The sequence below is a fragment of the Papio anubis genome, chromosome 9 (assembly GCF_008728515.1).
Source record: "Papio anubis isolate 15944 chromosome 9, Panubis1.0, whole genome shotgun sequence".
Lineage (NCBI taxonomy): Eukaryota > Metazoa > Chordata > Mammalia > Primates > Cercopithecidae > Papio > Papio anubis.
In genome coordinates this window covers 60,715,448-60,741,362 of record NC_044984.1, presented here as the reverse complement: position 1 = coordinate 60,741,362, position 25,915 = coordinate 60,715,448, and the positions used below count along the sequence as shown (strand labels likewise).

General features: G+C 42.7%; 1 protein-coding gene and 1 non-coding gene across 12 annotated transcripts in view; one reads left to right on the top strand and one right to left on the bottom strand.

The window, feature by feature from the left end:
* Window positions 1-16,752, top strand: part of GRIP1 (glutamate receptor interacting protein 1) — a 720,325-nt gene extending 703,573 nt beyond the window's left edge. For 5 of the 11 annotated variants that reach the window (XM_021923298.2, XM_031651087.1, XM_031651085.1 and 2 more), the window contains 2 exons: window positions 10,578-10,724; window positions 14,938-16,717. In XM_021923298.2, coding sequence (XP_021778990.2) covers window positions 10,578-10,724; window positions 14,938-15,165 — 375 coding nt within the window. In that variant the 3' untranslated portion in view covers window positions 15,166-16,717. Of the gene's footprint in view, window positions 1-10,577; window positions 10,725-14,937 lie in introns of all 11 variants that reach the window. The other 6 variants (XM_031651086.1, XM_031651082.1, XM_031651081.1 and 3 more) reach the window with 3 other exon arrangements.
* A 1,548-nt stretch (window positions 16,753-18,300) lies between these two features.
* On the bottom strand, window positions 18,301-18,405 carry LOC116269079. Its single transcript, XR_004176396.1, has one exon. It is a non-coding gene; the product is annotated as a small nucleolar RNA U13 (small nucleolar RNA).
* Between the last annotated feature and the right edge of the window lie 7,510 nt (window positions 18,406-25,915).

The following is a 25,915-nucleotide window of genomic DNA, read 5'->3' as shown; positions in this document are numbered from 1 at the left end:
TGACTGAGGCAAGTCTCAGTCATTTTTAATTTCCTTTGCCAAAGTTAAGGACACACCCTGGGGAAAAAGTGACATATACCACAGGACAAATCTGCAATGTGTGCTTTTTCCAGAGAGGGTCTGTGGGCTTCAATACTTAAAGGAAAAAGAGTAAAGAAAAAAAGAGAGGGAGAGGGTAGATAAAAGAGGGAAGCAGTTACATTCTGTTGAGCCTTTTGATTAGCTTCACTGAATAAATAATGGCATCCAACCCTGACCATCCTCATTTCATTTTTCATGTGAAAGGAGTGCTTCATTATGCATTTATCTAGAGCTCAGCGAATCTGCATTTTTACATAAGATACAATAATTATAGAGTATAGGTAGGGAGGAGTCAGATATACATTTTTCTCAGGTGAGCAGAGGGATGACTTTGAGTTCCATCCTTTGTCCCATATTTGTGAAGATAAGCTGTCAATTTACTTTGTCGGGTGAAATTCAACTGAACTGCTTTAAAGATCTCAGGGCCCACCAGGAATTTCCTTGTGGGCAAAATATGAGAAAGGTATGTAGCTATCTATGTAGGACCAAGATGGGAAGGAGGTTTGTGGGACCCAGTGCCCAGCTTCACTGTTTCCTTTGGCTTAGTGAGTTTGAGGTCCTAAGATTTGAATTTTATTTTCCTTTCACACCTCAACTATTTATCATTTCTTTTTTTTTTCTTTTCTTTTTTTTTTTTAAAGACGGAGTCTTGCTGTGTCACCCAGGCTGGAGTGCAGTGGTGCGATCTTGGCTCACAGCAACCTCCACCTCCTGGGTTCAAGCGATTCTCCTGCCTCAGCCTCCCAAGCAGCTAGGATTACAGGTGCGTGCCACCATGCCCAGCTAATTTTTGTATTTTTAGTGGAGATGAGGTTTCACCATGTTGGCCAGCCTGGTCTCAGACTGGTTGGTCTCAAATTCCTGACCTCATGATCCACCTGCCTTGGCCTCCCAAAGTGCTGGGATTATAGGGGTGAGCCACCACGCCCATCACATTTAAAATTTTCTCTTTTAGTGATTTTGAAATATACATTATTATTAACTGTAGTCAACTTGCAGTTTAGTGGATCACTGGAACTTATTCCTGCCAACTAACCAACTTTGTACCCATTGACCAGTGTCTCCTCTTTACCCCAGCCTCTGGTAACCACCATTCTACTTTCTGCTTCTGTGAGTTCAACTTTTTCAGATTCCACACATAGGCGAGATCATACAGTATTTGTCTTTCTGTGCCTGGCTTATTTCATTTAACATTTAACATTTTCATTTAACATAATGTCCTCTAGGTTCATCTACATTGTCACAAATGACAGAATTTCCCAAAAAACACAATTCTTATGTAAATGACTGGCTCATGTCAAAAAATGTTTATTTAACTCATTAGCGAGGAATGGTAACAGGATGGCAAAGCTTGTTTAAAGAGGCATAAGGAAGGCCAGGTACAGTGGCTCACACCTGTAATCTCAGTACTTTGGGAGGCTGAGGCAGGAGGATCACTTGAGCCCACAAGTTAAACACCAGCATGGGCAATATAGTGAGACCCTGTGTCTACAAAAAATAATTAAAAAAAGAAAAAGCCAGGTGTGGTGGCACGCACCTGTGGTCCCAGCTAAGGAGGCTGAGGTGGGAGGATCACTTGAGCCTGAGAGGTCAAGCCTGCAGTGAGCCACGACCTCACCACTGCACTCCAGCCTGGGCGACACAGCAAGACCCTGTCTCAAAAAAAAAAAAAGAGGGATAAAGAAACTTTATATATATATATTATGTACATATATATATGTATATATGTGTGTGTGTGTGTATATATATAAAGTTAGTGGGACATATGTATATATGATATATGGTGTATCAGTCAGTGGGGAAAAGAAATGTTGGAATAAGTTTTCTAAGTTGGAATCAAAGCTGCCCAATAACTTGTCGGGAAATAAAATCAAAGCCTTTGAGGTTATCTTTTCTGAGGGGAGAAATGTTTTGCATCTCTACCAGACAGAACTCAATTTGTATCTTACCACTTTTCTACAAGTTGCCATCCACTTTTGCAGAGTCTGAGCTCTGAGCAAGAGAAACAATGAGAATTGCCATCCCCTAGATTCAGACACCCCTGTGGCAGGCTCACTAGTGTCTAGTGTGCCTTATTTCTCAGGGCTTGATCATACATCTTATTGGTTCTGTCCTGGACCCACCACCACCTCTCTTCAGAAATCTTAATAGCTTCTCTTCAGTCTGATTCTGGCCTGGGACCATTCATCCCGCCCTGATATCCTTATGCATCTCTGTTGTGATCAAACATGTTTATTTCTAGCTTGTAAGTTTGTGTATTATCTGTAGGATGTTCACCTATAGACGGTGTACTTTCTGAAGGTCACTCCATTTCCCTCATGCCCAGATTCTTGGAGAACAGTCCTATCGTCCTCCTCCTGCACTGTTGTTCTGCCATATGACTTGTCAGGCAGGGCTATAGTAAAGATTAAATTGAAGGCTGGGCGCAGTGACTCACGCCTGTAATCCCAGCATTTTGGGAGGCTGAGGCGGGTGGATCACTTGAAGTCAGGAGTTGGAGACCAGCCTGACCGGCTTGGTTTATCTCCTGGAGAATTTGGAGAATGATCTAGGTCTTTTGTTTTTGTTACTACGTGAACCAATAGATGTGTGAAGGTGCTCTGGGATGAATGAGAAAGGCAGCACCTAAATCTGCCACAGATCTTAAAAACTGTGCGACTTTTTTGGTTGGGACTCAGCTCCCCAAGGGCCAGGGTAGCCCCTGGCTTGCTTACACTTACGGCCAAAATCCCAGCTACTGATTCTCTCATTGTTGAGCCCTCATTTTTTCCAGCTCTTGGTGCCACATTGTTGCCAGAATGCAGCAGGAGGTGGCATTTGGAGCAGCTGTTCCTTTCTCTCCTCAGCTAAGGAGACTCCCCAGACAGGAGGGCAGCAGCTGCTTTCTGCCTCAATTCCTCTCCAAACCCCTGAGTTTCTAATGGTATAAACTGAGATTGTTCTTCTTGGGCTGCAAGCTTCCAGTCTGGAAGACTGTATTCTATTTCGTTTTCTTCCAGCGCCATAGATAGTGTAGGATTGTCCTCAAAACTGACATTACTTAAATTGTCAGAGTTAAAGGAATGGAGCTACCCCAGTGGTATCTGTCACGAGTAAACCAAAATGCCTGGTGATTTACAGGAAAACTATCTCTGAGAAGTAGGTGTCAGTTTGGTCCTTAAGGCCACTGGGACAAGGGAGTGAGCCATAGGGAGCTGTCAGAGCTTGAGGACTCCTTCTGGGATGGCTGTCACTTGCCATGACTTGCTCCAGAGCGCAGATGCAATTGCCCTCCAAAGCCAAGTGGGGCGAGTTGGCTCTGCAGCTAAAGCCTTTCACATGTGTCAAAATCGAAAACATAAGTATCGGGTTTCTGATCTTGGCCTTCAGGATGTTGTTCAAACATGTCGGTAGACTTGCTTAGAAATATAAAACAAGGCTGAATATGAATCACGGTGAACCCACCCTGCCTCCTGTGAAAGCTTCTGTTCTCAGGAGGGTTCGAAGCAATTGCAGCACATGCTGACAAATAGTTAAAATTGAACTGAGCTTTGTAGAACTATATCCTAGCCCTGAGTGTTATGTTCTAAGAAGCTCACTGGCTCTTTTAGAACAGAAAAACCTTGCAACTGTGTTCATAGTCCAGGTTCCCCAGAGGCATCCTCTAGTCAGCACAAAAGACAGACCCTACGAGAAAAATTTTGCTTCACATGAGCTAGGATAGAATGCAAAGCCAACTGACAGAATGGTGAGCCATAGGAGCATGGAGCAGGACTTTATGCAGATGTTCTTGGAAAGCCACAAAGAGCTCTGATGAGAAGAAACCCAGCGGATATGATTAATTATTCATCTTTAGTTGGTTGGGCAGTTGGAAATGAATAAAGGCTGCCTGACTAGCTAGGAGATTACATGTCCAAAAAAAAAAAAAAAATCATGATTTGGTGGAAAGAACACAGCAAATGAGGTCAGATATTCTAGTCTTGAATCCTGGTGCTTCTGCATTCTAGCTGGACAAGTCAGTCCATCAACTTTTTCAAGGTTCAGTATCCTCATTCGTGGAAAGGCAATGAATTTGCTGCACAGAGGTGTTGGAAGATCAAAAGCAATCATATGTAAGAAAGTAACTGGATAAGAGATTCATTTCCAGGGGTAGGGAGAAGTATGAACTTACACCTCAGAATCGTTAGAATTATTTTTGCACAGGAAATAAATCCAAGGTAACCACTATCAAACTCCAGGTAAACAGGGCTGTATGGCACAATTCATTGTTACTGGTTTCAGAACAGCCCCCCGTGCTCCCTATTTTTGTTAATTATTGATTTCTAGAATCTTTTATGTAGTTTTAAACTAATTTTATTTTTGTTAATTTGCCATTACTAGGCTATTTCCAGAAGAACCATAGAGCTGGCTATTGAAATTCAGTATCCTTTAACCTTGGGAGATGTCCCTGGAGAAACAGATTACTTTTAGATTTAAACTATTTATTAGCCTGTTATCCTGAAGAGTTTTCCATCAACTCTTCAACTCTGAGGCTCAGAAAAACCAAGGCTCTTTGCCAATAACTGTGACCTTGAAGTTAATGAGCTACTCTGCTAACTGACTGTGGTTGGCACTCATCTCTAATGCTTTGGTTAGTGTACTACCATTGGTTGGTGTTGGTAGTTTTGGGTGCCACTCTTCCTCGTGCCCCTTGTGAGTTCTGGCCTGTGGTGCAAACACCCAGAATCACAGGCCAATAGAGTCATGACGAACTTCACTATTATTCCAGTCCCACACCAAGTGTTTCCTCAAATGCAAGGATTCTGGTTTACTATGTTGGAAAACATGCCTCAGATCTAAGACCAAAGTGAGTTTCCTCGCTCCCATTTAAAGCTTAAGATTTAGCACCCTCACATGTGGGTGCATCTCAAGGATATGGCTAGGCCTGCAGAGCAGAAGCTGATGCACTTTACCAACCAGCCATAGGCACAGAGTCTGCAGGACTGCACCCCTGAACCTAGTTGCAAGTGGAACGGAGATAGCAAGGAGGATGCCCCACCCTCTAGGAATGGTGGTGACGGTCCCTGCCCCAGGTGTGTTGCTTGCCATGTGGAGAAAACATGGCTAAGAACAAAGACAGAAAAGGGGCAAAAGGGCAAGAGATCCCACAGATAAAGTCAGAGTGGGACATAAGCAGGAACCTCAGGCAAAGAGATTTCACCCAGTAGTAAACAGGGTCCGAAGAATGTCAGTCTATTACCAATCCTAATAACTACTAGCCTCCTTCTCATGTTTTCCCTTCCCCCACTATTCCTCCTCTTCATCCCTTTGAGAAAGCAGCGTGGAGATAGAAGGAAAAGGACTAGAATAGGCCAGGTGCGGTGGCTCACGCCTGTAATCCCAGCAATTTAGGAGGTCCTGGCAGGAGGTCAGGAGGTCATTTGAGGACAGGAGTTCAAGACAAGCCTGGCCAACATGGCGAAACCCTGTCTCTGCTAAAACTATAAAAATTAGCCAGGCAGTAGTGGCATGCGCCTGTAATCCCAGCTACTCGGGAGACTGAATCAGGAGACATCGCTTGAGCCTGGGAGGTGGAGGTTGTAGTGAGCCGAGATCGCGCCACTGCATTCCAGTCTGGGTGACAGAGTAAGACCCTGTCTCAAAAAAAGAAAAAGAAAAAAAAAGGACTAGAATAGAATATAAATCAACAATATTTCCTCCAGTGAAGGCTCCTTGGAGGAATGGCTGATTCCAGATCGGAGATAGGAACTATTCATGGTGAGTCATATTTTGTGCCGGAAAGTAAAGAAGTGACCAAAACCAGTGGATCCTATCAAAAGGACACAGGAGTCAACATGAAAGACTTCCTGTGGCCAAAGATGAGAACATTTGAGCATCCAAAAGAATAATGATGCAACTCATTGAAATGCATTGAATAGGCCAGGCGCAGTGGCTCACGCCTATAATTCCAGCACTTTTGGAAGGCCAAGGTGTGCAGATCACTTGAGATCAGGAGTTCAAGACCAGTCTGGCCAACATGGTGAAACCCCATCTCTGCTAAAAATATAAAAATTAGCCGGGCGTCAGGGCAGGCACCTGTAATCCCAGCTACTCAGGAGGCCGAGGCACGAGAATTGCTTGAACCTGGGAGATGGAGGTTTCAGTGAACCAATATCATGCCACTGCACTCCAGCCTGGCCGACAGAGTGAGACTCAGTATCAAAACAAAAACAAACAAAAAATGCATTGAATATATCAAAATTTATAGGTTCATATTGATCCCATCCCCCGCTTCCCCACACACAAATTCTCACTGGGCCACCATTCAAAGTATTTAGTGAACAAATTCCCTGTTCTGAAATTGAAAGAAAAGAATTAGCATTCATTCATTCTGCCCTTCTTGTAAAAGATGTATTTCAGAGTAACAAGGCAGCACTAATTGATGAAAGAGAATTCTCCTTTACAAAATCATTTTAGCTAATAAATAGAGAAGATATTAATAGGATTAGAAAAAGATTATTGCTTTACAACCCCTAATGGAATTTTGATTCAGATAGTGATCAATAAATAAAATCATTAAAGATTGATGAGAACCCTTACAATAGCAGAATGAGGCTGTCATCACCTGAACCCACCCAAAGTAGGACAACTAGACATGATGTGATAGGAAGCACTGTGCCACCTGTGAATTGTTCCTGCCCCCACCCCTACTACAAAGCTAATCTTGACTGAAATCAAGCATCTAGCGTTAACTTCCATTCAGAGAAAAGTGGGAGACAGAGGAACATGCTACAGAGCAAATGACACAGTGTCAGCAATAGATCAGCAGCACAAGGGGAAGGACAAGAACCCGCCACAGGTAAGAGGAGATTTAACAGACTTAACACAGATGTAGTGTGTGAACTTTGTTGGAATTCTGACTTAAGCAAGCCAACTTAAAAAAATTTTTTTGAGACCGGGCACAGTGGCTCACACCTGTAATCCCAGCACTTTGGGAGGCCAAAGCAGGCAGATCACTTGAGCTCAGGAGTTCAAGACTAGCCTGGTCAACATGGCGAAACCCTGTCTCTACTAAAAACAGAAAAATTAGCTAGGTGTGGTGGCGCATGCCTGTAACCCCAGATACTCAGGAGGCTGAGACAGGAGAAGTGCTTGAACCCGGGAGGCAGTGAGCCAAGTTGCAGTAAGCTGAGGTCACGCCACTGCACTCCTGCCTGGGTGACAAAGTGAGACCCTGTCTCAAAAAAGTAAAAATAAAATGAAAAAATCATTTTTGAGACAATTGGGGAAATTATAGTGGCTATCAGGTAAGAAGAGTTGCTGCTGCCAGTAAATTGATGATGTGGAGGTTATGAAAGAAAGTGATCATATTTTTTGGAGGTGTATACTGAAGTATGTAGGAGTGAAATGACATGCAGACTGGTGTTTGCTTGAAAACACTCCCCCGAAGAAGAGAAGGATAGCTGAAGGAAACATGGCAAACTCTTGATGGTTGTTGGATCTGAGTGGTGAATAGATGGGTGTTCCAACCTCTCTAGAATATGTATGAAATTTTCACTAAGAATGTTTTCAGAAATCTCCTATCTTGCCTAAGGCAAAAACATAATTGTGGAGCAGCCTAAATATTCCTCTCTGCAATGAGTATTTATTAAGCAACTGTGTGCTAAGCAAGGAGAGACTGTGCCATGGCAAGATCTAAGCTTTGCCATCAGAAGCCTTCATTTGAGCCGATTCACTGTTGCCATCAGTTTGATCCTGGGCAAGTTGCTATTTCTCTTTGAACTTTCATTTCCCTGTCTGTATATGATCTGCTCCACAAACTGGTAGAGACAGTAATATCTCTTTGCTTTCTAAACTGCTCACTCAACTCCCACAGGCCTTACTAGCAAGAAGTCTAGCATCCCCTATTGGAGGACCTTCCCCCTATCTTCTTCACTGTCTGGGAATCTGGGTCTCCTCAGCCCACAGGTAGGCAGGCCTGGCCCTGGTACCAGAAGTGCCCTCCCTCTCATGGCCACACAGTGTCAACTTTGGAGCTTTGTCCTGCCTAGCTACTCTGTCACGGGACAGCTTTGCTGATTCCCAGCATGGCCTTGGGTGAGGCATGAGGGGATGGCTGGAACCCCAGAATTAAATCTCTCTTAGTTCACATTCTCTTTCTCTGCAATGACTTATAAAGGGACAGGACATCATGACTGATCCTCAGCCTCATAAATTGCAGGACAAGCCCTTTCTATCTGACAAAATAGTAACCCCACTATGTGGCAGGTGCTGCCTTAGGGGCTTGAGATACATCCATGGGCAAAAAGGACCCCTACTCCCCTCAAGGAGCTGGGGAGTGGGGATCTGCCCCAAACCCGAGCCCAGGCCACCAGCAAAGTCTTCCCCTCTCCCCCTGGTGAGTATTGCTTTGGAAGGTAGGGGTGCTCTCAACCACACGGTGTGAACCTAACCTACTTCTCCCCAAGCATCACCAGTGAGCATGTTAGATGAGCAATGGGTGGTGGGGCCAGTGCAGGGGTGCTGGGTGTTACTAGGCTACACACACACACACACACAACCCCGCACACCCTTTATGTAGTAAAGTAGGGCTTACTACTCTATCCTTGTATAACTTAGTGCAGACTGAGAAACCTTTATATCTGTCACCTCTTAAAATGAAGACTCTTACCCATCTTACAGAATCATTATGAGGATTAAATCAGATTTCTTCACTGGGCTGTGCTCATAAAGGTTGTGTTTTGCTCAGTGCTCTACTTTTTTTTTTCACTCTATCCTGTGAAATATATTCTCAGTCCCTAAAACAGTCCCTGAGGCATAGTAGTGTCCAGTATGTGCACACATACACATACACACACACACACACTCACATGCACACACAGTGATGTAATGAGCCTGCGAAGAGGGTCATCTCAGGAAACGTTAGCTCTGCAGATTCTCAGTCGGTCCAGGGTGGGTCTGAGACTGCATTTTCACTGGCTCCTGAGGGTGGCTCCTGTCCAGGAAGACACTGAAAGTGATGAGGCCGAGAGGTGCATGTTGAGTGGCAGGAGAGTGGAACCATTAGGCACTTGGTGTCTGGAGTCTGTCAGATATGTCCCCACCATTCTTACCTTTGTGGCCTTGGGTGGGTTACATAACCCCAGTGAAATTGAATTTCCTCACCTCTAATATGGCAATAACCACTAGGACTGCCTGGTGAATAGTGTTGACCCAATCAGCTTGATATTTTGGCTCTCTGTCCAGTAAAATAAAACCCCACACACTGACCACTTTTGTATTGCCTTCAGAATGCCATAGCCCTCTGAAGTAAAATCACTGGGTAGAAACAAAGATCCTTGCTTTAAGAGTTTTAACCTTCACATTTGCCCCGTATAGCTCTGATTTTGTTTGTTTTTTACTATTTTACAATAATATTTTCATGCTTTAGTTGGATAAAAACAAATATATATATTATATATATGTGTGTATATATATATATAATTACAGTAGAAAATTAAGCCTGAACATTGCTTGAAGTCTTTGTGGAGGGCATCTGGCACAACTCAATAAAACCCGTGGCCCCCTCAAAGCGTTAACTGAGCATCAAGTGCTGAGTGTGCTGCTGGGCACAATGCCCAGCACAGTGAGAGCTTGGGGACTGCTGCATATTCATGTGTGTGCCTCTTCCTCTTGTTCACTGCTGTTTCTGGCACCCCATGCTGTGCTTACAATATGGTAGGAGCTCAATAAATATTTGATGAATATACAAATGATTAGTTATTTTAGCCTCAGATGAACACTCACAGGTGGTCAGGTGGAGGAGTGAGGGCTGGTGGAGGAGTGAGGCTTTGGCCAGCTGTAGTTGGCCTCAGGAGCAGAGAGACCCGGGACGGCAGGGGGTCCGCAGCACTCAGGGTAGATGCCTTCAGTTACCAAATCAAACCCTAGACAAATGCTGAGGGAGTGAGTTAAGCCAAGGCACAGAGCAAGGGTGTTGTCATAGAAACACATTCAGGTCTTTTACATAGTGTTCTGTGATGGTGCTCATTGGGGGTTCCAGAGCAAATAAAAGGATGAACTTCATGGTACTTGCCCAAAGAGAGGATACGCTGAGCACTGTGCTTAGCAGAGCACCAGGCAGGAGTGGGGAGGAAGGAAAGGCCTTTGGCTTATTCCCTGACATCTCAGCAGTTGTAAAGGGCTGCTGCGGGCAGCTCCTCTGACCAGGGGTTGCCCCAGGAAAATAGTAGAAGTCAACACGCCCTGGGGAAGTTCTCTCCTGTATCCCCCTGATGACGACTGCAAAGGAGGGAGGGAGGACCCAGACATTCCATTTCTCCTCATTTGTCAGTTCTGGTTGGGACTTCATAAAGTCCAAGGATATTCTTGGAGTGGGAAAAAATGCTGCAGGATTCGTGCGGGGAGCTGACTGATGCTGATATTACAAATCCATGATGTGACTAAAAGTCGTGTGAAAAGATTGATCATCAAGAAGTTGCAGAAGGAAAAGTCTCCAGCCCAGCTAAATGTTCCCATCCCACTTTCTCTGTCTTCAGGTGACCTTGTACAAGGACTCTGACATGGAGGACTTTGGGTTCAGTGTAGCAGATGGCTTGCTGGAGAAAGGAGTGTATGTCAAAAATATTCGCCCAGCTGGGCCAGGAGATCTTGGTGGCTTAAAGCCATATGACAGGCTCTTACAGGTAAGACCTCACGTGGAATTTTAATTCCTTGCAAGTAATTTGTCACTAGGAGTTTCCTCTACATCCTCCTGCATATTTGGGGCCCTTTGCTCTTTTCCCTTTCAGCCTTTGTCATCCAGATTATGGAATCAGTAGAAGCAAACAGCTGAATAAAGAATTTTCAGCACTGGTAAATTCTAACCCAGCCCCCAAAGTTCTGTGGTTTCTTATCAGTTTTTTTCAGCACTGAGCTCAGAGCCATCTTTCCCAGTCTCACGCTCATTTCTCAGACTCCACCCAACCACTGGTCACCTCCCACCATCACACAGTAGTCCCATAAATTTGACGTAGTTATCCGACTCCAGGTACCCAGTCTAGTCCTTCCTACCACTCGTCTTCTACGTGACCTACAAGGCCTCAGGGATTTGGCCTCTCCTTACCTTGCCAGCATCTTGTCTTACCTCTTCATTCATTCATTCATTCATTTCTGAGACAGAGTCTCACTCTGTCACTGGAGTGGAGTGGCACGATCTCAGTTCACTGCAACCGCCACCTTCCAGGTTCAAGACATCCTCCTGCCTCAGCCTCCCAAGTAGCTGGGATTACAGGTGCCTTCCACCACACCCAGCAAGAATGCAATTTGCTAACTAATTAGAGGGTTGATGACGGACCTTTTGAGGTTGATGGAAAGTTACAATCTTTTTTCCTTTTTTTTTTTTTTTTTTGAGACAGAGTCTCACTCTGTCTCTCAGGCTGGAGTGCGGTGGCACGATCTCAGCTCACTGCAACCTCCACCTCCTGCATTCAAGTGATTCTCCTGCCTCAGCCTCCCAAGTAGCTAGGATTACAGGTGCATGCCACCATGCATGGCTAATTTTTGTATTTTTAGTAGAGACCGTGTTTCACCAGGTTGGCCAGGCTGGTCTCGCACTCCTGACCTCAAGTGATCCACCCTCCTCAGCCTCCCAAAGTGCTGGGATTTTAGATGTGAGCCACTGTGCCCAACCTCTTCATTTACTCTCTAGCTTCAGCTGGATTTGTTTCAGGAATGGTGTATGCTGCCACCTCCTGGCCTTTGCACCTGCTGTGCCCTGAGCTTGTGGCACTTCTCTGCTAAACATGCACAGGTTCTTTCCCTGCTCCTTCCTTGACTTCAGGTACCTGCTCACATGCTGCCACTTAAACCTCTCTGTTTAAAAGGGCCCTTCCTGCCTCTCCATTCTTCACAGTGCCTCATTGGTTCGCAGTACAGCCAGAGATGATGCTAGTTATTTGCTTAGTCTGTGTTGCCCACTAGAATGTAACTCCATGAAGGTGGCGATTTTACTCTCCACTCTATTCTCAGTTCCAAGAACAATGCTGTCACATAACAGTGCTCAGTACTGTGCAGCAGAATAGAAGCGCATTAGCTCTGAGCCTTATACATGCTTCCCTGTCTCTGAATGCTCTTCTAATCCCTAGGCCTTACCTGCCTCACTCCGACTCAACTTTTTGGTCTCACATAGATCAGCGATTCCCATCCTTGATTGAAAAAATGAAATCACCTAGAGAATGTATCCCAATGTTCAGATCAAATGGCAGACCAATTAAACCAGTGACTTTAGGAGAGAGATACAGCATCGGTGTGTTTTTACACCTCCCCCAGTGATTCCAACGAGCAGCCAAATTGACAATCACTCGTTTAGAGAACTTCCCTTCAAAGCCCAACTTCACCAGACATCACCCAACCTCCTTTACCTCACGTCTGGACTAGGGGTCCCTCCTATACAGAATAGCAGCTTTTTCTTTTGGTAGAATTTACATTATTAAAACTGCCTGTTTGGAGGTTGCAGTGAGCTGAGATCACGCCACTGCACTCCAGCCTGGGCACAGAGTGAGTCTCAAAAAAAACAAAAACAAAAACAAACAAAAACACCTTCCTGTTTCCTTGCATATACTCCCCAGCAGATTGTAAACTTTTTGAGAACAGGATAGTATCTTATTCTCTCATTTACCGTTATATGGTGTTTGATATCTCAGTATCTCTCTCAATATCTGAAACCAAAAAGCTGAACCTTGCTTACTTAATATAGTAACATTGTGGTCAGGTAGAGTTTTATTTAGGAAAGCAGATTTCTGAGCTTATGTGCAGTTTTTGGGAAGGGCATTTTGCAGGAAAATGGAGCAGCTGGAAGTCAGTCTTAGCAGTGTACTCACCTGGAAACAGTCTGTCACCAAACAGCTAACTTTCAAAGCAGGAGGCTGCCACGGATTGGTTAGCTTTCAGAGATGTGTTCACTGAAGCATGTTGTCACTGATCAATTTGATAGTTCTGGAACAATTCTGGTGATGATTTTTACTATGGCAACAGAACAATTAGTCTTATCCTAGGAGTTTGGGGACACTTTGTTTTCCATAGACATGCTAATATTTGCTGAATGAATAACTATGGATAAGTTACTTACCCTCTATATGAGTGTCTTCCTAATCCATAAATTAGAGCTAGGCGTACTCTCATGGAAGCTGAGGCTGTAAAAGTAGACTACATTCAGATTATAAAGGACCTTGAATGTGATGCTAAAGCTCTTGAACTTTATGCTGAAGGCATATTAATTTCTTAAGCAGGATAATGATATAATTGGTAACATAGAAAGGCAAGACAATATTATTGTGGGTGTATCGGGGATGGGTTAGGGAAGGGAAGATCACAGGCAAGGAGACCAGGTAGGGGTAGGTAAGATAAGACACCTGTTTCAGAACTAATGAGTCTTTAATATTTTCAGCACATCGTGATAGAGCAGTCTGGGAAGCATTTGGTGGTTTGGATCTGTTGGTGAGGAGAGATGATAGAGCCAGAGTTAAAGATTTAGGATACTGAATCTTTAGTGGGGTTTAGGACAAGTTGCCCTTGGTGGCTTTATAACAAAGAAGAGAAGAGAACCCAGGATGTATTCTAACAATAACAAAATGTATGTATGTATGTATTTATTTGAGACAGAGATTCTCTCTCGTCACCTAGGCTGGAGTGCAATGGCGTGATCTTGGCTCACTGCAACCTGTGCCTTCCAGGTTCAAGCAATTCTCCTTCCTCAGCCAGCTCCCGAGTAGCTGGGATTACAGGCACCCACCACAATGCCTGGCTAATTTTGTATTTTTAGTAGAGATGGAGTTTCACCATTTTGGGCAGGCTGGTCTCAAACTCCTGACCTCAGGGGATCTGCCCGCCTCAGCCTCCCAAAGTACTGGGATTACAGGCGTGAGCCACCGTGCCTGGCCACAATAACCAAATGTAAAGGACAGGAAGAAATAAAGGCAGGAAAGGACTGAAAGCAAGCAGTTAAAATGGTAAAAGGATCAAAACAAAGTGGGGTTGTAGAATCAAGGAAGGAGAGTTTTAAGGGTGAGGAGCTGTCAGGAGTGGCAAATGCTAAACACCAAGGAGGATGTGAACTCCAGAACATTCCTGGATTTGACAAGTGGGGTCATTTGCCAGAATGACCATGTCTCGGGGGGACCTGAAAAAACTGAGGAGAGAATGGGAGGTCAAGGAGTAGAACCGGCATGTGGGTGATTGTAAAAACTTTTGTTGGTGAAGAAGGAGAAATGGAAGGAGATGGGTGCATGTATAAGCTGAAGAGGGAATAAGCTCATTCTTTTTTTAAAAAAAATTCTTATTCTTAGTAGAGACAGGGTCTCACTATGTTGCCCAGGCTGGTCTCAAACTCCTGGCATCAAGCGATCCTCCCATCTTGGTCTCCTCAAGTGCTGTGATGACAGGTGTGAGCCACTGCACCTGGTGGAGCTCACTTGTAAGAGAGGTAGTTCAGCATCGTGATTCAGAGCACAGGCTTTGAGATCAGCCAGTTGGCCTGGGATTACATCCTATGACCCTTACCAACTACTGATCTAAGGCAAAGCTCTTAACCTCTCTGTGTCTTGCTTTTCTTATCTGTAAATTAGGGATAATATTCAGCACTTGGAGCACCCCCACTGTGGGTGGGGCCACCTGCTTGGCATGAGGATAGGTAGGATGTGTATGTCTTCCTTGCCCTTGAGAGTCTTACAATTTACTGGTAGACAATGGCAAGGAAGCCAGTAGCCATGTCACAGCATAGTCAGAGCAAGGATAGACCTCATGGTGCTCATTTTAGCACCTTCATGACTTCAAACAACTTGTTGCACCTGAAATGTTCCTCTGGGTTTTGGGAATTATGGTTACAATGACAATTCAAAATGGCTCTTCTTGACCTTTCAGGTGAACCATGTCCGAACCAGAGACTTTGACTGCTGCCTTGTTGTGCCCCTCATAGCAGAATCCGGGAATAAGCTGGACCTGGTTATTAGTAGAAACCCACTGGCTTCACAGAAGTCTGTAGAACAACAGAGTCTACCAGGAGATTGGAGTGAACAGAACAGTGCTTTTTTCCAGCAGCCTAGCCACGGTGGTAATTTGGAGACACGAGAACCCACTAATACATTATAGCAACGCTTTTTATAAAGCAGGACAAAAGACAATATCTACATGGTGCTAAAAATCCCTTTAAGATTTCTGTGACATTTGAAGCACAGATAATCACGTGGCATTAACTGCAAGCACAGGGGTCTTTTAAATCTCTCTCATGGCTCATGTTCACTTCCCTTTTCAAGTTGAAGAGGTTTCTTTTTTGGTGACCACTATGGTACATGGTGGGCAATGCCCTGCCAGGCCCAATGGTAGAGAAAAATAGGCCGTCTCCCCAACTCTACAATTAACATCAGAGGAAATTTTTTACAAGTTCATCTTACTATCACTTTTTAAAAAGAGAAACATCTGTTTGAAAATATTCTCTGTGATAATTTCCTTAATTCACTTTGAAATCAGTTTCTTACTATGAAGTCATTAATGTAAGAACTTGACCAACAAGGCTTTTCTTCTCATAGGCTGGCTCTACTAGGGGAACTAGTGTTTGGTAAACTGCTGGGACTGCCACAATGGGAGGGGTACAGGTATAAAATTAAGTTATCTTAAAATGTTTCAGCAATGATGCACGTAGGAGACCATAATAGGTGGTGGTAAATGTTTTGCCCAAGTATAGGAATGATTTTAACTAAGATGTATGCTATTCCCTATGCAACAAATTATCAAACAGGATATGTCTTGTGACCTGTTTTTTTTTTTAAGGACACATTTTTAATAGCTGAAAATCTCTGATAATGAATTAGAGGGTGTAGTAAACACGAGAATTAGTTATATTATCTTATTTTTAAAATTCAAGACTAAGAACTTAAGAAAGAATGAAGAGTCTATTAAAATGAGGTTCATCTTAATGATAGGCAAACCAAACTCATACTGCTTGACATGTTTTGAAAACTGGTAATATTGAGGGTGTACAGCACATGTACTTAAAAATGACACTGGGCTATCTTTTGTTCTGAGCCATGCCACTTACCGAAATTGTAAATACATTTTTCACAAATGCATTGCCAATTATTACCATCCCTCAAAGCAATAAATTGTGACAGTTGCTTTAAATGTTTGTCAGCAACTGTTTTCATTTGTTCAGATATTTTGAATAGCTACACTAGTAACTGTTATTTGGTGAATATAAAAAACTAGATCTGTATATTGATGGTAGACTCTCCATATTGAAATAATTATTTTCCAAACGTTCATTTTGGTCAATAATTCAAACTACCACTTAGGCAAAGCATTTGAACACTGTGTCCTTTGTTTAAGGAAATAAAAATCACCTTTCTTTTTGTGCAAAAAAAAATATTATTTCAATCACATTTCAGAACCGCCAGGGCAAGAAAGTATAAAGCAGAATCATGTTAAGAAAAAAGAAAAAAAGATCATGAGTCACTTAAATATGTATTTTTATTTGTAACAAACAAGTATTAAACTGTAAAGTATTTTTGTACAAATTTAATACTTTAATAGCATGGTATTTATCGTCTATGTATGGTTTTGGGGAATTCAAAATTGTTCAAATATTTGTATGGAAAAAATAAAACCCTCTACCAAATGGAATAAACCGTGATTTTAAAAAGCCAAATAAAGAGGACATGCATTATTGGTGTTTTGAATATATTTCAGTGTTCTAGCCTGAGTCCTACACAATTTGTTTTGTTTTGTTTTGAGATGGATTTTCACTCTGTTGCCCAGGCTGGAGTGCAGTGGCACAATCTCAGCTCACTGCAACCCCTGCCTCCTGGGCTCAAGTGATCCTCCTACCTCAGCTTCCCAAGTAGCTGGGATTACAGGTGCCCACCACCACACCTGGCTAGTTTTTGTATTTTTAGTAGACATGGGGTTTCACCACATTGGCCAGGCTGGTCTCAAACTCCTGACCTAAAGTGATCCACCTGCCTTGGCCTCCCAAAGTGTTGGGATTACAGGCGTGAGCCACCACATCTGGCCACAATGTTTATTTTTGTATAATTTTCTAAAGGTGAAAGGTTTTCCTATCAACCTGAGAAGCACCACTAAAGAGTAGGAACCTGGGCATTGAAATTGAGTCCAGGTTTCATTTCAGGCTCCAGGCTCTTGTATGACATTTACTCACCATGAATCAGTGTCTCTACCTGAAACTGAAGGTCATGTCTGTACCACAGGATCATTCGGAAGATGAGGAGTGAAATATATGAGAATGGGCTAAAAACACACACAGAAATACCTCCAAAACCAATGGTACATTTACTGTAGGTGACAAGTATTGATCAAGTATCACAACATCCACCTCAGAGAAAATTACATGTATTCTATGAGATATATTTACATAAACTGTTAAAATGTACAAACTTTAATTATGCTACCTTTAAAAATTCACATTCATTTTTATACAGTTGCATTCAGTGTGCCCAGGTTACATTCTGAAAGGCAGAGTATTTTCTAGCAGGAGAGTCTTATGACCCAACTGACAATCTATTATTGCAAAAATCTAAGCAACTGTTCAAATTTTTATTGCACTCGCCTCACTTCTGCATCAAGCGTGATGCTGAAGCCAATGAAATGTGTAGTTAGAAGAGGCTTTGTGAATAAATGCAAATGAGAAGCTATATTTCATGTGAAAGATATTTCAGTTGTAACCAAAACTAAAATGAATCAACAATAGAAAATAGCTGTTAAAAACAAAAAAGCTCTCATGATTTCAGGTAGCACTTTTCAAATATAGTGACCAGGCCAAAGGAAGAGCTAGCGTCAGCCAGTAAGTTCTGAGCACCCCGAGTCCTCTTAAAAAGGGCAGTGACAAACTATGAAATGAAAGGGTTTGGGGCTATGCCACCGGAAGACTGGCAGAAGAAACTGGAGATAAGTAGCCAGATGGGGCAGAAGAGACAAGGTCTGAAATATATGAGACTCAGGACTTACGAGCAGAGGTTCCAATGAGGTAGATTTCAGCTTAACATAAGGAAGTAATTTCCAACACTAGTGTTGCAAAGTGGTTTTCACCAAGCAGTAAAGACGTTTAGCATTGGAAATGTGTGTTCTACTGGTGACTGATGGGTGTTCAGCAAATAGTAAGCTGGGGTAGATGACCCTTGCAATTTTAACATGCTGGGATGAAACATTATTTGCTTCCAATTTACATTTTAAAAAGGATACTAGAAGTATCCTCTTTCACTCAAATATTTTTTTTTTCATGACCGGTAATGTGCTGGCACCATAACAAGGTTTGAGGGAGGCACATCTCACACGTGTGTGTGAACACCAATGCATAAGGCTTAGGAACTACAAAAGGATCTTAATGAAATCTGAGAGAATTTTGAATCAGGTCAGTTATTTGTATTTTAGCCAATAGTACATTTATAATATAAGAACTACGGCTTTGGAATATTCAGTTACATAGTATTAGTTTCATTGTGTTTTTATGGAAAAAAGGTATTTTCAAGTTCTTCTTGACAATGTGAAGCTTTAACTGAGTCCTATACCCTGAAATATAGCCAGAGTTAAAGAAATTTTATTTCTATAAGGTTGTAGTAACGCCCCTGCCCATCGCCTGCATGTTCCAGGAACTGGCTTATTATAAAGAACCATCCTTCCCCAGGTGACTTAGATAAGACTCACAGGTGTTCATCTCCCTTCCCCCGTTTACTTATAACAAAAATCAGACACAGACTGCCCTGAAAATTACCATTCTTTGCTTCATAAATGATTAGCTGAATTGCTTGTACTCACTGATCTAGAGAAGATACTAAGCTTCCTTCCCCCAGGCTTTTGAACTTTGACCAACCCTCAATTTAGGCCAGCATACAACACCTCCTTAAGAGGCCCTCCTAAAAGTAATAGGACAAGAGTTAAAATTAATGAAATAGGCAGGGCGCGGTGGCTCAAGCCTGTAATTCCAGCACTTTGGGAGGTCGAGACAGGAGGATCATGAGGTCAGGAGATCGAGACCATCCTGGCTAACGCGGTGAAACCCCGTCTCTACTAAAAAAATACAAAAAACTACCGGGCGAGGTGGCGGGCGCCTGTAGTCCCAGCTACTCAAGAGGCTGAGGCAGGAGAATGGCGTAAACCCGGGAGGCGGAGCTTGCAGTGAGCTGAGATCTGGCTACTGCATTCCAGCCTGGGCGACAGAGCGAGATTCCGTCTCAAAAAAAAAAAAAAATTAATGAAATAGAGAATAGAAAGACAGTAAAGAAAATCAATGAAACCAAAAGTTGGTCCTTTAACAAGATTAAAATTCATAAACTTTTAGTTAACCAAGAGAAAAAGAGACTCAAATGACTAAAATCAGGAATGAAACAGAGGCTTTACTATCAGCCTTACAGAAATTTAAAAAACCATAAAGGAATACTATGATCAACTGTATGTCAGAAAATTTAAAAACATAGATTAAATGAGCAAATTTCTAGAGAAAAACTGTCAAAACTGACTCAAGAAGAAACAGAAAAGCTAAATACACCTATAACAAGTAAAGAGATTCAATCAGTAGCTTTAAAACTTCACATACCAGGCTCAGTGGCTCACGCCTGTAATCCCAGCATTTTGGGAGGCCGAAGCAGCTGGATCACCTGAGGTTGGGATTCGAGACCAGCCTGACCAACACGAAGAAACCCTGTCTCTATTAAAAATACAAAATTAGCTGGGCGTGGTAGTGCATGCATGTAATCCCAGCTACTTGGGAGGCTGAGGCAGAAGAATCGCTTGAACCTGGGAGGTGGAGGTTGTGGTGAGCCGAGATCGTGCCATTGCACTCCAGCCTGGACAACAAGAGCCAAACTCTGTCTCAAAAAACAAAAACAAAACAAAACAAAACAAAAACTTGGCACAAAGAAAAGTCCAGGGCCAGATTAATTTAAAGAAGAGTTAATACCAATTCTTCACAAACTCTTCCAAAATAGAAGACAAGGGGACACTTCACAACTCATTCTATGTGGTCACTATTACTCTGATACCAAAACCAAACAAAGTCATCACAAGAAAAATAAACTGTAGACTAGTATCTGTCATGAATTTCGATGCAAAAGTCCCCAACAAAAAACCAGCAAGCCAAATCCAGCAGCACATAAAAGGATTGTACACTATGACCAAGTGAGATTTACTCCAGGGATGCGTGATTGATTTAACATCCAAAAATTACCACACTGCATCAATAAAGGACAAAACTACATGATCGTCTCAATACATAGAGAAAGGACTTGAGGAAATTCAATGTCCCTTCACAACAACAACCTAGGAATAAAGGAGAATTTCTTCATCTCAATAAAGGACTTAAAAGAAAGATCCACAGCAAACACAGTTAATGGTGGAAGATTTAATGCTTTCTCCCTAATATGATGAACAAGGCAAGGATATTCACTCTTGCCACTTCTATTCAACAATGTACTAGGGGCTCTAACCAGGGTATTTAGCAAAAAAATGAAATTAAAGGCCTACAGATTAAAAAGGAAGAACTAAAAGCATCTCTATTTGCAGATGATATGATCTCTTATACAGAAAATCCTAAGGAATCCACTAAAAACCTACTGTAACTAATAGTTCAGCAAGGTTGGAAGATACAAGATCAATATATAAAAATCAATTGCATTTCTATGTAGTAGCCGTAATGAACCAAAATAAATTAAGAAAATCGTTCCATTTAAAACAGGAAAAAAAAATTAAATATTTTGAAATAAATTTAACAAAAAGCATTGTAAATTTAATAAAAAAAATACAAAACTTATACTCTGAAAACTACAAAGAATTAAAGAAGAACCAAGCACGGTGGCTCACACCTGTAATCCCAGCACTTTGGGAGGTCGAGGTGGGCAGATTGCCTGAGTCCAGTTCAAGACCAGCCTGGGCACCATGGTGAACCCCTATCTCTGCAAAAAATACAAAAATTAGCCAAGTGCAGTGGTGCAAGCCTGTAGTCCCAGCTACAAGAGTGACTGAGGTGGGGTGGTTGAGGAGGTTGGACTGCTTGAGCCTAAGAGGTAGAGGCTGCAGTGAGCAATGATTGCACCACTGCACTCCAATCCAGCCTGTCTTTCCCAAGCAAATGCAAAGACATCTGTGTTCATGAGTCACAAGACTTAATACTGTTAAAATGGCAATAGTTCCCGAATCTGTAGGTTTAACACACTCCTCAACAAAATTCCAGTTTGCTTCTTTGCAGAAACCGACAAGCAGATCCTAAAATTCCTATGGAAATGTAGGGACCCATAACAGCCAAAACAAACTTGAAAAAGAAAACAAAGTTGAAGGACTCACACTTCTTAATTTCAAAACTTTCTACAAAGCTACAGTAATAAAGACAATATGGTGCTGGCATTAGAACAGACACATGGGCCAGGCACAGTGGCTCCCGCCTGTAATCCCAGCACTTTGGCAGGCCAAGGTAGGTGGATCATCTGAGGTCAGGAGTTTGAAACCAGCCTGGCCAACATGGTGAAACCCCATCTCTACTAAAAATACAAAAAATTAGCCCGGTGTGGTGGAAGGTGCCTGTAATCCCTGCTACTCGGGAGGCTGAGGCATGAGAATTGCTTGAAACCAGGAGGTGGAGGTTGCAATGAGCTGAGATGGCACCATTGCACTCCAGCCTGGGTGACACAGTGAGACTCCATCTCAAAAAAAAAAAGAAAAGAAAAAGAAAAAAAAAAAGAAAAAGAAAAAAGATGCATGAATTGGGTCTGGCATGGTGGCTCATGCCTGTAATCCCAGCCCTTTGGGAGGCTGAGGCAAGTGGATCATGAGGTCAGGAGATCGAGACCATCCTGGCTAACACAGTGAAACCCCATCTCTACTAAAAATAAAAAAAATTAGTCAGGCATGATGGTGTGCGCCTGTAGTCCCAGCTACTCGGGAGGCTGAGGCAGGAGAATGGCGTGGAGCTTGCAGTGAGCTGAGATCGCGCCACTGCACTCCAGCCTGGGTGACAGAGTGAGACTCCGTCTCAAAAAAAAAAAAAAAGAATAATCTCTTCAATAAATGGAGCTGAACAATTGAATTGTCACATGCAAAAGAATAAAGTGGGATCCCTACCTCACACCATACACAAAAATTAACTAAAAGTGAATCAAAGATCTAAGTGTAAGAGCCAAAACTTGTAAGTTATTAGGAGAAAAAATTGTAGTAAATCATCATGACTTTGGATAGGCAATAGTTTATTGGATATAACACCAAAGGCACAAGCAGCAGCAACAACAAAAATAAATACACTGGTCATCATCAGAATTTAAAACTTGCACCTCAAAGGACACTTATTAGTCCGTTTTTACACTGCTATAAAGAACTACCTGAGACTGAGTAATTTATAAAGACAAGAGGTTTAATTGACTCACAGTTCCACATGGCTGGGGAGGCCTCAGAAACCACAATCATGGCAAAAGGTAAAGAAGCAGCAAGCACCTTCTTTACAAGGTGGCAGGAGAAGAGAGGTGGGGGGCGGGGAGTGCCATACTTTAAAACCATCAGCTATCATGAGAACTCACTCACCATCACCAGAACAGCATGGGGGAAGCCACCCCCATGATCCAATCACCTCCCACCAGGACCCTTCCTTGACACATGGGGATTACAATTTGATATGAGATTTGGGTGGCAACAGAGAGCCAAACCATATCAGATACCATCCAGATAATTAAAATAAAATTCACAGAATGGGAGGAAATTTTTGCTAATTATGTTTCTGATAATGGACTTAAATGTTGAAAATATAAAGAATTCTTACATTTTGTGATGGTTAATATTAGGCATCAACTAGATTGAGAGACACCTGGATGGCTGATGAAGCATTGTTCCCGGGTGTGTCTGTGACGGTGTTGCTGAGGGAGACTGACACTGGAGTCAATGGACTGGGAGAGGAAGACCCACCCTCAGTGTGGCTAGACACTATCCAGTTGACTGCCAGTGATGCCAGAACACAGCACGTAGATGAAGGGAGATAAGCAGCGTGCTTGCTGAGTCTGCTCCCTCTCTTCCTGTGCTGTGCAGAATGCTTGACTTCCTCTCCTCCTGCCCTTGGACACCAGACTCCAGGTTTTTCCACCTTTGGACTTTGGGACTTGCACCAATTGCTTCCCAGAGTCTCCTGGGCCTTTGGTCTCAGACTGCAGGCTGCACTGTCAGTGTCCCTGGTTTTGAGGCTTTCAGACTTGGGCTGAGCCACGCTATTAGCTTCTCGCCTTCCCCAGCTTGCAGATGGCCTATCGTGGGACTTTGCTTTATAATCGTGTGAGCCAGTTCTCTCTAATTGTGATGGTTAATACTGAGTGTCAACTTGATTGGATTGAAGGATGCAAAGTGTTGATCCTGGGTGTGTCTGTGAGGGTGTTGCCAAAGGAGATTAACATTTGAGTCAGTGGGCTGGGGAAGGCAGACCCACCCTTAATCTGGTGGGCACAATTTAACCAGCTGCCAGCAAATATAAAGCAGACAGAAAAACGTGAAAAGGTGAGACTGGCCTAGCCTCCCAACCTACATCTTTCTCCTGTGTTGGATGCTTCCTGCCCTTAAATATCAAACTCCAAGTTCTTCAGTTTTGAGACTCCAACTGGCTCTCCTTGCTCCTCAGGCTTGCAGACAACCTATTGTGGGACCTTGTGATCATGTAAGCTAATACTTAATAAACCCCCCTGCCTCAACACACATATATATATATCCTATTAGTTGTGGCCCTCTAGGGTACCCTACCTAATACACTAATAAAGTCCCTTTTATATCCACATATATCCTATTGGTTCCATAACTCTGGAGAACCCTCACTAATACAATTTCAGTGATAAAAAGAAAAAATATCCAATTTAAAAGTGTGCAAAAGATCTGAACATACATTTCTCTAGGGGACATACAAATGGTCAATACTCACGTGAAAGCTGTTCAACATCATTAGCCATAAGAAAAATGCAAATCAAAACCACAATGAAATACTACTTCATATCCACTAGGATGGCTATAATCAAGAAGTCAGATGATAATAAACATTGGAGAGAATAGGGAGAAACTGGAACTCTCATACACTGCTGGTGAGAAGATAATTTGGTGCAGCTGGTTTGGAAAAAGTCTGGCAGCACCTCAAAATCTTAAACATAGAATTACCATATGACCCATCAATTCTACTCCTAGTTATATACCCAAAAGTGAAAGCATATGTCCACATAAAAATTTACACACAGATGTTCATAGCAGCATTTCATAATAGCCAAAAAGTAGGAAATAACCCAAATAAATGTCCATCAACCGATGAATGTACAAATTCAATGTCCTTTATCCATATACTGGGATATTATTTGGCAATAAAAGAGACGAAGCACTGACACATTACTGGTACAACACGGATGGAGTCTGAAAACATCATGCTAGTCAAATAAGTCAGGAACAAAGAACCACATGTCCGCAATAGGCAAGTCTATTGGGACTAGGAAAACCAGGTTACCTAGGGATGGGGGAAGTCAGGGGAATTATTGCTAAGGAGTGTGAGGTTTCTCTTTTTTTTTTTTTTTGAGACGGAGTTTTGCTCTTATTGTCCAGGCTGGAGTGCAAAGGCATGATCTCAGCTCACTGCAACTTCCATCTCCTGGGTTCAAGCGATTCTCCTGCCTCAGCCTCCCAAGTAGCTGGGATTACAGGCATGCGCCACCATGCCTGGCTAATTTTGTATTTTTAGTAGAGACAGAGTTTCTCCGTGTTGGTCAGGTCGGTCTCAAACTCCTGACCTCAGGTGATCTGCTCGCCTCGGCCTCCCAAAGTGCTGGGATTACAGGCATGAACCACCACGCCCAGCCAGAGTGTGAGGTTCTTTGTGGGGTATGAAAATGTTCCAGGTTGGGCACGCTGGCTCACACTTGTAATCCTAACACTTTGGGAGGCCAAGGTGGGAGGATCATTTGAGCTCAGGAGTTTGAGACCAACCTGGGAAACATAGTGAGACCTCGTCTCTATTATTTAAAAAACAAAAAAAAGTTCTAAAATTGATTACAATGGTAATTGTCCAATTTGATGAATATACTAAAAGTCATTGAATTGTATACTTAAACTGGGGAAATGTATATGAATTATATCTCAATAAAACTATTAACCATTTATGCCTGAGGCTGCAACTTTCTGAATTTTTGCCATCGGACGTTGGCGATGACCTTGAGCTGTGGGATATAAATAGCTCTCACATGTTTAGTGTCCCAATAATGGACACTACGCATAAATGGGTTAACAGATACATTTTTCCTCTTGACTTTTTCTTTTACCATTTAACATAGGTAAAAATTTTAAAATCAAATCATTCTGAGAGAGAAAACAATTCCTAAGTGGAACATATTCAAAATAATGTGCTCCCAACTCAGAAAGCATTTCCAAGGAAAAGTCCCAGGTAGGCTGGGCCCCAGGCGGCAGTGATGGAGTGAGCAGCAGTCTTGTAAAATGACCACAATCCAACATCCTAAGAGGCATGTCAATAATATCTACAGATGCAGTTACAGCTTTTCTTTGCCACTGCTTCAACCCATTGGCAAAGATAACACACGACGATCATCAAAGTTACGAAGGCATTATCCTAAAAATACGACGTTTTAATGCACATAATTTTTTTTTTTTTTTTTTTGAGATGAAGTCTCACTCTGTCATCCAGGCTGGAGTGCAGTGGTGCGATCTCAGCTCACTACAACCTCCGCCTCCCAGGTTCAAGCGATTCTCCTGCCTCAACCTCCCGAGTAGCTGGGACTACAGGCGTGTGCTACCATACCCAGATAATTTTTGCATTTTTAGTAGTGATGGGGTTTCACCATGTTGGTCAGGCTGGTCTCAAACTCTTGGCCGCTGGTGATCTGCC